Source organism: Mesocricetus auratus, unplaced genomic scaffold, assembly GCF_017639785.1.
Source record: "Mesocricetus auratus isolate SY011 unplaced genomic scaffold, BCM_Maur_2.0 Super-Scaffold_4256, whole genome shotgun sequence".
NCBI lineage: Eukaryota > Metazoa > Chordata > Mammalia > Rodentia > Cricetidae > Mesocricetus > Mesocricetus auratus.
The window spans coordinates 8,075,376-8,088,838 of record NW_024429182.1 but is presented as its reverse complement, the minus strand read 5'-3'; the positions used below and the strand labels follow the sequence as shown (position 1 = coordinate 8,088,838).

The following is a 13,463-nucleotide window of genomic DNA, read 5'->3' as shown; positions in this document are numbered from 1 at the left end:
GAACCAGTGTGCAATACCTTGAGCACTGTACTTTAAAAAAAAAATCACCACCTTGACATATAATTTGGTCTCATCTGCAAAATATGATTTTCAAATCCAACATAGTGCATGAGAAGTGGCGCAGCGACAGCAGCCGCAGCAGCAGTAAGATGTAGTGTGCTGTGGGATAATTAAGTCTCCCTCTTGGGGGCACAGAAAGTGCCGTCTGCATTGTCTAATGACAGGGTTACTTGCTTCATTTTCTCAGCTTCGTGTCTTGATCATTTTTATGTCGGTTATTTGCAAAACTGTGGCTAGCAGATAAAAGCAACCCGTGACTTTTTGAACTTAAATAAAACTTGAGTGGCTAAGAGTATGGTTTGTCACAGTTTGTACAGGGTCTTAGTTGTTTTCTAGAACTTTAAATGTCCTCACCATTCCATAGAAATGGTCAGAAGAGCTACCACAATAAACAGCGCCTGTTTATTAACCAAGTGCTGCTTTGAAGTCTTGACATTTGATTATTATTCCAAGTGTGAGGCCGTAGGCTGAGACTTGAAAGCAGAACGTCTCTCCTTATTGGAAAACAGTTGAAACGACCAAGAATGTGAAGTTTGGAAAGGCTTTTATGAGTAGTCTTTTTGTTTGAATTGCTTATAACCTAGGTGTATTGTGAGCAGGTTAGTTAGAAGTTACAAATGCAGTTTGTAACAGTTTCTGGCCGTGTGGAGGCTCTGCATATAGCCTCACTCCAAATTTGCAAGCTAGTCAAGAGCTTCTCTAGTGGGATTTTTAAGATAATAATCTTATAGGGATATAAATCACCCATCATATGTGTTTCCTATTTAAAGTATATGATTTGGTTCTTTGTTACTGTTTTAAAGCAGGATCTAGCCCAGCCTAAGCTGGAACTTGCCAGGTAGTCAAGGATGACCGTAAACTTTTGATCCTCCTGCCTCCACTTCCCAGGTCCTACAATTACAGGCTGTACCACCACACTTGGTTTATGCTGGAGATAAACCCAGAGGCTTCGAGTATTCTAGGCAAACACTGGGTTACGCCCGAGCCTGGTTAGTTACAGAACTGTACAATTAAGTCAAAGTTTTCAAACATCTTCATTGTTCTTTAGGAGCAATCTTAGTAGAAGCTAACCCTTATTTTCTCCTAGCCTTGAACAACCACTGACCCATACCCTGCCTCTGCAGGCCTGCCTGTTTGAACCCTGCATGTAAATGTGTGGTCTGTGGTAGCTGGATTCTTTCACTTTTCGTGCTAGTTCGTGATTCAACTTGTTACAGAGTGTTAGTACTTCATTTTCTGTGTTTGTTTTGTGAGCATGTGTGACATCCGTGGAGGTATGTGTGTGGATATATGTGCCTGTGTGCATGCAGAAGCAAGAGAGGGACCCTGAAAGACTTGCTCTTTCTCTGTCTGCCTTGTGCTTTTGAGTACCGTGTAGTAGGCTGCTTTGTGGTTGGAAGGAGGGCACAGATGGAATTTTCACAATTTATTTAAATTTTTTAGATCTAGTAATCAGCTGAAATTTCAACCGTATTTAGGTGTGAGAGTCCTCATGGAGAGCAGTCATATTTAAACTGTTCTGACCACAGAGCAGGCTCCTATTAAGCACACACTGAGTTAGTATTTCCCCTGCTGTACCTTCCTTGACTGGTACTAAGATCTGAACACTGGCTACAAAGTGCCTATTCCCTCTAATGCTGAATTTCATTTTGTGTCCCAGGCAGGGGCTGTTACGTAACCACATTTTGTATTCCACACTCCTTGAGTTGCCATGAGAAGTGTTCTTGATACTGTGTTCCAGGTACTGCTAACAGGATCCATGTGCTTTCACTCAGATGCAGTTTAGTTGTTTGGTTAAACTCTATCAGAGTGCTTTCTGGTACTGAAAATGTCTGAAGAGAGGTATAGAACAAGCTTTACCCTACTGCATCTATGGAATTGGGAACTCTTAGTTTTGATTTTAACACTCTTAAGGAATATTAATTTTATAAAAATTAAACTTTAAATTTTAAAAATGTTTTTCAGATAGTTGTAGCTGCATATGCAGTTGTAAAAATCAGCAGAGATCCCTTGTATCCTTCATGTAGTTTCCCCCATTAGTAACATCTTATAAAACTGGGACCCTGAAGTAGGATGGGGCTTGGGAAGAGGGGAGAAGAGGGAGTCTGGAGAGAGAACACTGAAGACCTTTAAAGAAGACGTATGTCTCCTATTGTAGAAGCTCCTAAAAGCATACATCCACATGCATAGAAAGTTTAGATGGAGTTACCCTGCAATAGGGGATGGAAGAAAGTGCCTCTCCCAGACATCCCAGGCTAATTTTAAAAGCCCAGTGCTAGGAATGGGCTACATCTCTTCTGAACTCAGGCTTGGCACCACTGCTGTGGAATTAAACTTCTTTCTACATTCTTATCTTTATACATCTTTGAGCCCTCATCAGAGAACCTTATTTTTTTAGTAGATGATAACAGTTAACACCAAAAGCCACAGCTGGTCAGTGTACAAGGAATAAGAGACTGTAGTGTAGTTGGCCCCGGATGGGACATCTGTGTAGCACCCCCTCTCGGGAGCATTGCAGAAGAGGGTGAAAGATTCTAAAAGCCAGAAACAGTGAACAAGAGTTTCGTGGACATATCAGAAGTTACTCATATTAGCTCACAGTGGCTATGGCAGCATGCACAAGACGTGTAAGATCAAGACACTTTACCATCCCACCATGGATGGGGGGTAGTCACTAACTCCCAGGCCTAGCTACTGAAAGAAACAGTTTTCTACACAGATGTGGCTCCTAACAGGGTGGGTACCCTTGCTCCAGTAGATGGCCCTGAACGTGTGCACACCCTGGTATCATGAAGCAGATGCAGTGGCTTTTGAAAAAAACACATGGAGTTTTGAGCAAACAATGGAAGGGGAAGTGATAGGGAAGGTATTGGAAGGGAGGGACTGGGGGACTCGATCAAAAAACATATGTGCATGTATGAAATTCTTAATTAAAATCTGTGCTGCAGTACCCAGGTAGTAGAATTGTTGGCACTGACCCTCTTCAGATTTTTCTAGTTGTGCCCATGGTCACTTAATGCATACATTGAATCCTAACTCGGTCCTGAGCGTACCGTCCTCTCTCACACACACCAACCTCTGGTCTGTTCTCTACTTCAACAATGTTGTCATTTGAGGATTTATGTAAACGAATCATGCACCATATAACCACTGGGATTAGCTTTTTCACTCACTTTAATTCACTGAAAATTTATTCAGACATTTGCAAATACAAGCAGCTCATTCCTGTTTTGCTAGGTAACCATCCATATATGAATGTATCTTATCTTAGCTGTTGATATGTTGAAGGACACAATGCTTATTTCCTGTTCTGAGCTACTATAAATAAAACTACTCTCGAGATTTGTGTGTAGATTTGTGTGACTTGTTCTTTCTCTGGGATAAATGGCCAGGAATATAACTGCCAGTTGTATAGTAGTTACATGTTTTCAATAAAATATCAAGCTTTTTTCCACGGTAACTGTACCATGTACATCCTGACAGTGTATGAGGTTCTGACTTGTCACATCTTTCCAGCATTTAGAGTTGTCACTGTTTATTTTACCATTCTGATGATCTGTGTAGAGCTGCACCATTGCAGCTCTGTTTCCCTGATGACTAGTGAGGGATGCGAACATCTTTCCCTGTGCCTATTTGTTTGTTACCTATGTATCTGTGTGCTTACTGCTACCCTTTGAGTGTTCATATATATTCTTTTCATAGTCCTTTATTACATACATAGTTTCTTCATGGTCTATACCTTTTCTTTTCATCCCCCCCTTTTACTTTTATTTAAATTATGTGTAAGTATACGTTTGTCTGTGTCGTGCTACACAAGGATGGAGGACTTGAGAAGTTACTGAATCATTTAAAAACCTAGTCATACTCTTTCATACATCAGTAAATAATACCCACTAAGAAGTGTAAGGTGCCGGGCGGTGGTGGTGCACGCCTTTAATCCCAGCACTCGGGAGGCAGAGGCAGGCGGATCGCTGTGAGTTCGAGGCTGGGCTGGACCGACAGCCTCAAAAACAATACAGAGAAACCCTGTGTCGTAAAAACCAAAAAAAAAAAAAAAAAAAGTGTAAGGGTCCTTGAATGGGGCAAAAGTCTGGTCTGACATAAAAGCACGTATTAGGGGAGATCTGCTGCTGCTACTTACTATCAGTAATCAATGCTTTATTTACCATCAGTAAGCAACACTTTACTTTGGGATATTTTGATCATTGCTTCCTTTAAAAATTCAGTTTAGTAGCTGGGCATTGGTGGCACATGCCTTTAATCCTAGCACTCGGGAAGCAGAGGCAGGCAGATTTCTGTGAGTTCGAGGCCAATCTGGTCTACAGAGCAAGTTCCAAGACAACCTCCAAAGCAATACAGAGAAACCCTGTCTCAAAAACAAACAAAAATTCTGTTTAGTATTATAATCTAAGATAGCTTTTTTCTTTTGTTGTTGTTACGAACTGTTTTTAAATAAAAAGTTTTTGTTTACATAAATTTTTCCAGTATTTGTGGAGAAGCTGCCTTCTTAAATGTTTGAAGTGCTGGGACTCAAACCCAGGACCATGATGCATTAGGATCATCCTCTCTCCCACCAGCCCTCCGTCAAGCTACTCTTTTATGTGTATGGATGCTTTGCCTGCATGTATACACCACATATGTGCTTGATGCAGAGGGCAGAAGAGGGTTCTGGGTCCTCTGGAACTGAAGTTACAGACAGTTGTTAGTGATCTTATGTCTATAAGAACAGCCAGTGATCTTAACCAGTGACCTCTCTAGCCCCTGAAGCTGCTTTTAAAAGAAAGTGTATGTGTTCCAAAAGTTTTAACGTTCTACTTGGCTCCTGTAAAATGATAATAAGGTGTTGTAATAAATGTCTTCTTGTCTTTGTTTTTACTTTGTAGAGAATAAGACTTGAAGCATGAGTTCAGAAACCAGCCAAGCTGTGATCACTACTCCTCCCCTTCCCAGCATGCCTCACAAAGAGAGATACTTTGACCGAATCAATGAAAGTGATCCGGAATATCTTCGAGAGAGGAATATGTCTCCTGATCTACGACAGGACTTCAATATGATGGAGCAGAGGAAGAGAGTTACTCAGATCCTGCAGAGTCCTGTGAGTTGAACTCATTATGAGTCTTCCGTGATGTAACGTGATTGGATAGCTTAAACTCCTTGAGGTGAAAGAGGGGTGGAGAAAATGGGCTCATTCATAAATGTGTGTGCCAAACAGTTATTACTGTACATCGTCCTTGTGTGCTTTCTGGGTGCAGTTGCTTCCAAAGAGCAGGCGGCTCTGCTGAATGCACGAGTTCACCGGTTACGACATTGTCTGAACAGAGAGGGGAGGGAATGCACACACATCATGGGAACAAGCTGGGTGTATCCATGTGCATGGTTTTGTGTTCCCGTGGGCTCCTTACTTCACGCTCATAGCAGGATTTTGAGAAGTCTATTGTTACTAGGTGAACATACTCCACATTAACTAGGCTAAAAGTGGATTATAAATTTAACTTAAGCTGAAATTTTGTCAACACAGCAGTTGATTTACATCATATTGAAGTGATTTGTTAAATTTTTTCCAGTGTCACAGTAAAATTGCACAGGTCACATAAAGTGATAGGAAATGATAGAATTGCTTGATTTGAAAAACAAAATGAATTAATAAGTTTATGCATATTGAAGATTGTAGGACTCTTAAGGCAGAGTTAGCACACATAGGCGCATGGTATCTAGGTTAGGATTATACTAGATTTCCAGTTTAGTTACTAAAATAAGCACAGGCCATCCAGTGCCTGACGTGGCCTGGAAAGTCATTTTGTTATGTGTCCTTGTGAATTTAATCACAGGAGTAGAGTCCAAAGCCAGAGGGGAATTCCATTCCGAGTAATTTTCCTGTACCAGTGGCCTTGATAAATGCATCGAAAGACACGTTACAGAGCAGTGCAAGCTTGGAAGGATTTTCTAAGTATAGGGCCAATCTAAAAGATTTCAGATGAGCAGAGACTAAACCAGGTAGATGGTGGTGGTAGGATACGTTCTCGGTGCCTTGTTGTACTCAGACCTAAAGAACTAACTCACTCTCCAAGTGACGATTGTAACCTATCCTGTGAAGTAATGGGAAAAAATGAAATCAAGAACAAATTTTATTCAGGATTGTAAACTATTGACTTTTTTTTAGGTTAAATGTCCCAGAGGACCAGTCAATTAAAATTTAAATGGAAAAAGAGCTTAACTATATTTCTATGCCAGATTTTTTTTTTGTTTTCTAGTATTCCTCAATTAAAGGCATCATCGCTTAGAGAACCTTTCACTTTTATACTGTGTATTTCCACTTTAAATTTACGTTTAAAGCATTAATTTTATGTATACCCTGGAGAAGTTAAACAATGGGAAAGAACAGGTGTCGCTCATTGCTTATCTACTCACTTACAAGAATGGTCAGTTTTTACCCAGAAAGATGCTAAAGTAATAATAATTATTGAGTAGACTTTTGTCTCTTAGAGCTTTGCATGATGAATTTTAAATTTTGTTCATGACAAATTTGAAAACATGTAAACTTTAAATTCTGCCATGATGTGAGACAGTGATTTTCACGTTTTCTTTAAATGATCAGAAACTTTTCAACAAAGGAAACACACACTGTGGCCTTTATTAGTTATCTATTGCCAAATAACACACCATCCCAAAGCCTAGCACTCAAAGCAGCTAGCGTTCTTCTTACATCACCATTTCCGTGAGTCAGGAATCCAGAAGCAATCTAGCCGAGTGGTCGTGGCTCAGCAGCCGCTTTCTGTGTGAACTGCAGTCCAGATTCCTGCCCAGCCTGCTGTTATCTGGAGGTTTGACTTGGGCTGAGGTGAATCACTTCGGTAGCTGTTTGCAAAAGACCCCAGCTCCTTGTCACATAGCCTTTCTTTCAGGCTGTCATCCTCCTGCCTCCACCTCCCAAGAGCTGGGATTAAAGGTATGTGCCATCGCACTGGGCTATGGAGTTCATCTTTTTGAGGGAAAATTGTCCACTCTGGTCACAGTTTATGTTCAGAAGACCACAGCCTGCCCTATAGCCAGGACAGATTTTCTAATTTTCTTCTCTTAACATCCCCTAAAAGTCTTAGCACTGCTTAATGCTAGTTTGAATCCCGAATCTATCATGTAAATTTGGTCCAGGGGCAGATAATCCTCAGAGAATGGTTCCTTAGATAGAGCTTGTCATGTGTAATTCCTCTCAGTCTGTTCACATAAAGAGCCGCATTAGCTGTCCTTTCCCCTCCCCACCCCCAACAGGCATGAGTAACTGTTAGAGACATTACTCTTCAACACCAGAAAAGTTTGGAGTCTGGGGACGTGAGCATGTAGGAGTTCCCTTGGTGAGGACTCAGCCTGCTAGTCACTACAAGTGTGTCACCATGGCTCTTGGTCCCACTGTCTGACTCATACTTCCCTTTTCTTGAAAGGTGGTTCATGTTTGCAATTTTCTCAACTTGCTTCCTTCTCACAGAGCTTTTCGTAATCCAAGGGCCTGTTTTTCTGTGTATAAACATTGTTCCTTTTAATACAATTTTGTAGTGTTTCTGCCTCTATAATTCTTTTTAAATTTTTTGTTGGTTTCCTAAGAATATTGAAGTCTATTTTATTAGAAAAATTTATAATCAATACAATTCATGTTTATTAACATAAATTATAAACATATTTATAAGCTAAACAAAATCCTGTCATTTGAAAAGAAAGCAAATCAGGGAAACTAATTAAAGCAAAGTATACATTTTTAAATTTAACTCATTGCGTGCCAGGTACCTGTTATGGATGTTTAGCAATCTGTGATCCTCCAAACAACTCAAAGAAACATTGATATCCCTGCTTTACGAATGAATAAATTGAAAATTAGGAACATTAAATAATAGGCTGAATGTTTTATAGCCTGGTTGAATGGTAGGGTTGGAATTTTAGCCCAGGTGCCATTCTCTTAACCTATAACTACCATTGAAAGCCAAAAATTCCACCCACAAATCTTCTCTTGTTTTACATCCTCACATTCTGTTGCTTAAATTAATTTAATCCAACCCAAGCAGAATTTCTAGGGATAAGACATTATGGATAAATGCAAATATGTAAATTTGGATAGCCTTTGACCTTCAAGAAAAGAAATATTATTTCAAGGAATTTCACAGCTTCTTTTCATATTTAATTTGATATGTTTGTCTGTTTGTTTGTTTTTTAATGTTAGTGAGTTAAAAGCACTTGCTGCACAAACCTGATGGCCTGAGTTGGGTCCCAAGAAGCTATGGTGAAGGAGAGACCCAGCTCCTCGTGTGCACAATGGCCTGCATCTACCTGCACGCTTGCGCGCACGCACGCTCACACACACACACACACACACACTTATGTGTGTATACACTAATCTAGAAAGCAAATGTTAGTGAGTAAACTAGTTTAGATCACGATTTTATCAGTGTCCGGCTGGAGACGTGGCTCGGCAATAAGAGCACCTCTTCTCTGACAGAGGGTCGGGATTTGATTCTTAGCATCCACATGAGGCAGCTCACAACTGCCTGTGACTCCAGCTGCAGGGAGACCTAAGGCCTCTGGCCTTCACGGACACTTGCGCATTCCTACACACAGATGCACATAATTAAAGATTACAAATAATAAATCTTGAGCCACAAGCTCTCCTTGACTAATGTACTCCTCATATAATGTGATCAAAATGAAGTGAGTGTCCAGGACAGACTGCTGGGTCTTGAATGGTACTTCATCAAAGTTAAAAAAGCATGTAAACTGACAAGCTAGCAGACAGCACACTGGACAGTGTAGGTGTTTAATAAATTCTGAATTCATGCGTAGATAGATATGTGAATAGTTACGTGGGCTTTGAGTAATAAACATTTGAATATCACCCAACAGCCTTCTGCTCAGACTGACTGCTTAATATGGGCAATAGTCCTTGGTCCTAAGCCTTGTCACTGTAGGAAGCAATTTGGACTGGTTAGCACATGTATGCTGTAATCTGTAAAACAGGAAAAGTATAGGTGGTGTAGCTTAAACAGCTTACACAAGTAGTATTTTAAAATAACAAGGAAACACCTTATGCTCCTTTCTAACACAGAAGAAAGTTCAACTGCATTTGCACTTAGTATATGACTGTGATTAAGGCCTAAGTGTTAATGGTATGACCTGCTGAGAGTAATTGTCAGAATCAGCATGTTCTTTTTGGTCACTTGGGATGTTTAAGATGCAAATATTCTTTATAAACTTTATTTATATACCAACTTGAAGAAAAGTTATTATTCTAACCTTGCTTTCATAGTAAGTCAGTGTAGGAAAGACTATCCAGAAGGAAATTTGATTTGTTTGTTTTTTCTCCTCAACAGGACTAGTGGTGTATATTTCCAGTTGAATACATTTCTTAATGGAGAAATGCTAAGGAAGTTATTATGCTCTTAACCCTGCTTTAGGAGAGATCTAATCGCATAATTGTAGGGTACCTGGGGAGCAAGTCTGTGATTCCCCCACGCCCTGGGACATACCCAGTTTTCCTCTCTAGTAATTATCCGGATAGGTACAATATCCGGAAGTGGATACTTAGGGTTAGTTCATCTAATGTCTGTAACATTAATCAGTATTCTCTTACCTAACTCCTAAGGTAGATATTACTGGTAATTCTGCCTGTGTGTTGTTGTTCGTAGCATTAGCTAAAATAATTGCATCAGGTCAGTTTCATTTCACAAATTGCTCTTCTCTTAGTACATATGTGTTTGTGTAAGTGGGCAGGTGCTCTTGTGTGTGTGTGCATGTGCACATGTATGCAGAAGTCAGCTTCAGATGTTGTTCACTGCCCACTGTTTTTGGCAGGCAGGTTGTGGGAGTGGTGGTATTTCTTAACTGACCTAGAACTGGCCAAGTAGGCTAAGCTGGCTAGCCAGCAAGCCCCAGAGATCTCCTGTCTCCACTTCCCCTGAAATAGGATTACAAGCGTTTGTCACCATACGTGTTGTTATTTTAATGTTTTATCAATTCTTTGACAATTTCTCACATACCCACAAATCATAATTATCATAATAATCCCACACACCTCACCCTAGCTCTTTCTGTACCTAACCCCCATGTTCTACCCCTTTCTGATTTCATACTCTTTTTTATATGACAATCTGTGCTGCCTATATACACAGCAGTGTAGGGCCCAACCACAGGCGCGTGGCCACCCTACCAAGGAAGCAGTCCCTTCCCTCAGCTGCTGAGTCCAGAAGACACTGTTTTACCCAAATCCACTCCAGCCTCTGGCTCTTAGCAGTCTTTCTCCCTCCTCCGTGATGTTCTCTGAGCCTGAGGGAAAGAGGTGGGAAACAGATGCCCCGCTTATGGCTGAGCACGCAACTGACATTTATTCTCTGCACTTTGACCACTGCAAGTTCTTCATTAACAGCCATCTACTACATAAAGAAATCTCTCTGATGAGGACTAAGAACTATATTAATCTATAGGTAGACACATTTATAGCATAGTTTGATATTATGTTCATTTATCAAATAACAGTAGTAGGTTCATCCCTGGGACCCATGAGTTGCCCGGTCACAATTCTTGGCCAGATTTACAGTGCCATGCATGCACTTCCTTTTGTGGAACAGGCCTTGCATGCAGATTGAGAGCGTTTGGTTATGCTCTAACAAGTCAGGCCGCTGTTGCACCCATGCATGCCTTGATTTTTATATAAATTATGGGGATTAAACTCACGTCTTCATGTTTCTGTGGCAGGTACTCTACCAACTGAGCTTTCTCTCTTTGTTTGTGTCTATATCTTATGAGATTTAGTATCATAGTCTTTCTCAACAATGAATGAAAATAAAAGGATTCAAGATTCAGATAAGCTTAATTCCCTCACTTCAGCATTTTTTCTTTTCCTTTCTCTCTCTCTCTTTCCTTCCTTCTTCCTTCCTTCTTCCTTTCTTTCCTTCCTTCCTTCTTCCTGCCTTCCTTTCTTTCTTTACATTTCTTTAAATTTAAATTAGAAACAAGCTTCTTTTACAAGTTAATCCCAGTTCCCTCTCCCTCCCCTCCTTCCCTGCCCCCACCAACCCTCATATCCTATCCCCTTTCAGCTCCCCAGGGAGTGTGAGGCCTTCCATGGGGGAATCTTCCAAGTCTGTGATATCATTTGGAGCAGGGCCTAAATCCTTCCCCATGTGTCTAGGCTGAGAGAGTATCCTTCTATGTGGAGTGGGCTCCCAAAGTCCATTCTTGAACTAGGGATAAATACGGACCCACTACCAGAGGCCCCTCTCCAAACTGACCTCCACATTCAGGGAGTCTGGAACAGTACTATGCTGGTTTCCAAGCTATCAGTCTGGGGTCCAAGGGCTCCCCCTTGTTCAGGTCAGCTGTTAACCTAGGCATTATATACTGTATTGTTTTAGACTCGTATTTGATGAGAGAGCTGTTAAAACTGTCATTCTCTGGAGACAAACTAAGTTTTCAAATAGGACTTTAAGTTGCAACATTAAATGACTTCTTAAAAAATGTAAAGCATCCGATGAAGTTAAAATAATTTATCCTCATAGATGATAGAAAGTGTTATGCAGTTATTACTCAGGAGGAATCACTCCTCCACTTAAGTGACAGGCTGACAAGTCTATTTTCTAAGTAATAACCCATGAAATAAATCTTTGCCATCCTTTACTCAAGTCAAGATTCTTCACTTTTTACCTAGGAAAATAAAAAGAAAACTTGGTACTGGTAACTGAGATAAACTAGACAGAGCATCTAGACAAATGAAAGAGACACACTGCCCTAATCATGAGCGCATGGTGTGGTAGCACAGGAAGACTAGGTTAGTAATGCAGATGGAAGACAGGCACCCTGAGCATGATGGGAGGAAAGGTGAAGAGTTCAGAGGGCGTCACAGAAGAGATGAAATACTCAGATTCCTCCTCAGTAGGGTTTAGAAGGGACTCCAAGAAGAAGGTTGCATTTAAGACCAAGTGTTAAAGGCTTCCTTAGGAAGAGGAGCCGTGGAAGCCAGAGCTTCCCTTTGGCAGAGTAGAATGAGCAAGCAGACAGACATGCATGTTGTGGTGAGAGGATGCTAAAGGCGAAACCAGGGTGTCAGGTTCTAAGGGCAGGCAGATAAAACCAGGAGAATTACAAGGCAGTTCACTGAGCAGCTCCCAGACTTCCAAAGAGCCAACACGTTTTCTCGTTACTGTAAGTCTTTTTAAAATGCAATACATAACGCATTCATGTATAATGCTTGTCTTGTATTGGTGTTCAAAGCTTACTCATCGTCATTTATTAGGAAACTCACTTGGCTTGCACTTCAGTTTTCTCATTGATAAACAAGGAAACTATTTGACGCATTTGCTGTGAAAATAAAATAAAGCAACTAAAGAATGCAATACAGTGTCTAGTACACTGTGGGTGTTTTGTGAAGCATTTATCTAATTACTTTTATCAATAAGAAATGGGAAGTCAGATATTGGAGTAAGAACCTGAATGATCAGAGAAGCTGAGAAGCCACCAGTGACCTCCTGTCTCTTCTGTTCCTCCATCCAAAAGGGCTGAGATCCTCTCTCAGCCCCGCCTTACTACTTCCTGTCTCCTTTCTGTACACAGTCCTCCAAAACGTCTGTGGTTAATTTTGGTCAGCTGATGGCTATCTCCACCCTCTGGCAAAGCATTATTGTCAGAGTGCAATCCAGATACCACACAGCGGTATAAGTGGAGTTTTTCTCCTACCCTCCTGTTCCCAAATACCTGGTGGCCACTTCCCAAATAGTTGACTTGGAGGCTTAATATTATTTATAAATGCTCGGCCGATAACTCAGGCTTATTACAAACTAGCTCTTACATTTTAAGTTAACCCATATTCCTGTTTACGTTCTGCCATGTGGCGGTACCTTTATTAGCATGGTGTTATTCACTCTGCATCTGGCTGGCGACTCCTGACTCTGCCTTTCTCCTTCTCATTATCTTTAGTTTGGTTGCACCACCTATACTTCCTGCCTGGCTACTGGCCAATCAACGTTTTACTAAATCAATTTGAGTGAGAAATCTTTACAGTGTACAAGAGGATTATCCCACAACACAGCAATTTTGTGGAAATTGTATACATAAATTCCTAAATGAAAGTACATGATATTTTTGTGGCAGTTCTTTGAAGACTATAGTCATGATGTCTTGGGTATAGTCTGTCACTCTGATGGCTTCTGGCTTAATTGTACTGTTTATAGAATGTCACAAGCTCCAGTTCCTCCTTCATTAATGTTCTTCAATGGAAGAAGATGTAGTTTATGCTGTGTTTGTGTGCATGTTTACATGAGCATTTTGTATGTATGTTACTGGAGACTTCACAGTTACCCATCCCCCTTTAGAAGCCGGGGTATAACCTTGCTGCCTGCTTATAAGCTAGCATCCCATTGTGCTTCGATGAA

General features: G+C 40.7%; 1 protein-coding gene across 6 annotated transcripts in view; it reads left to right on the top strand.

Moving 5' to 3' along the window:
• The window catches only part of Add3 (adducin 3), a 110,393-nt gene that overhangs the window by 70,822 nt on the left and 26,108 nt on the right, over positions 1–13,463 (top strand). For all 6 annotated transcript variants that reach the window (XM_013115368.3, XM_013115379.3, XM_021229895.2 and 3 more), the window contains exon 2: positions 4,944–5,155. In XM_013115368.3, the coding sequence (XP_012970822.1) occupies positions 4,961–5,155 (195 nt within the window). In that variant the 5' untranslated portion in view covers positions 4,944–4,960. The remainder of the gene's footprint in view (positions 1–4,943; positions 5,156–13,463) is intronic.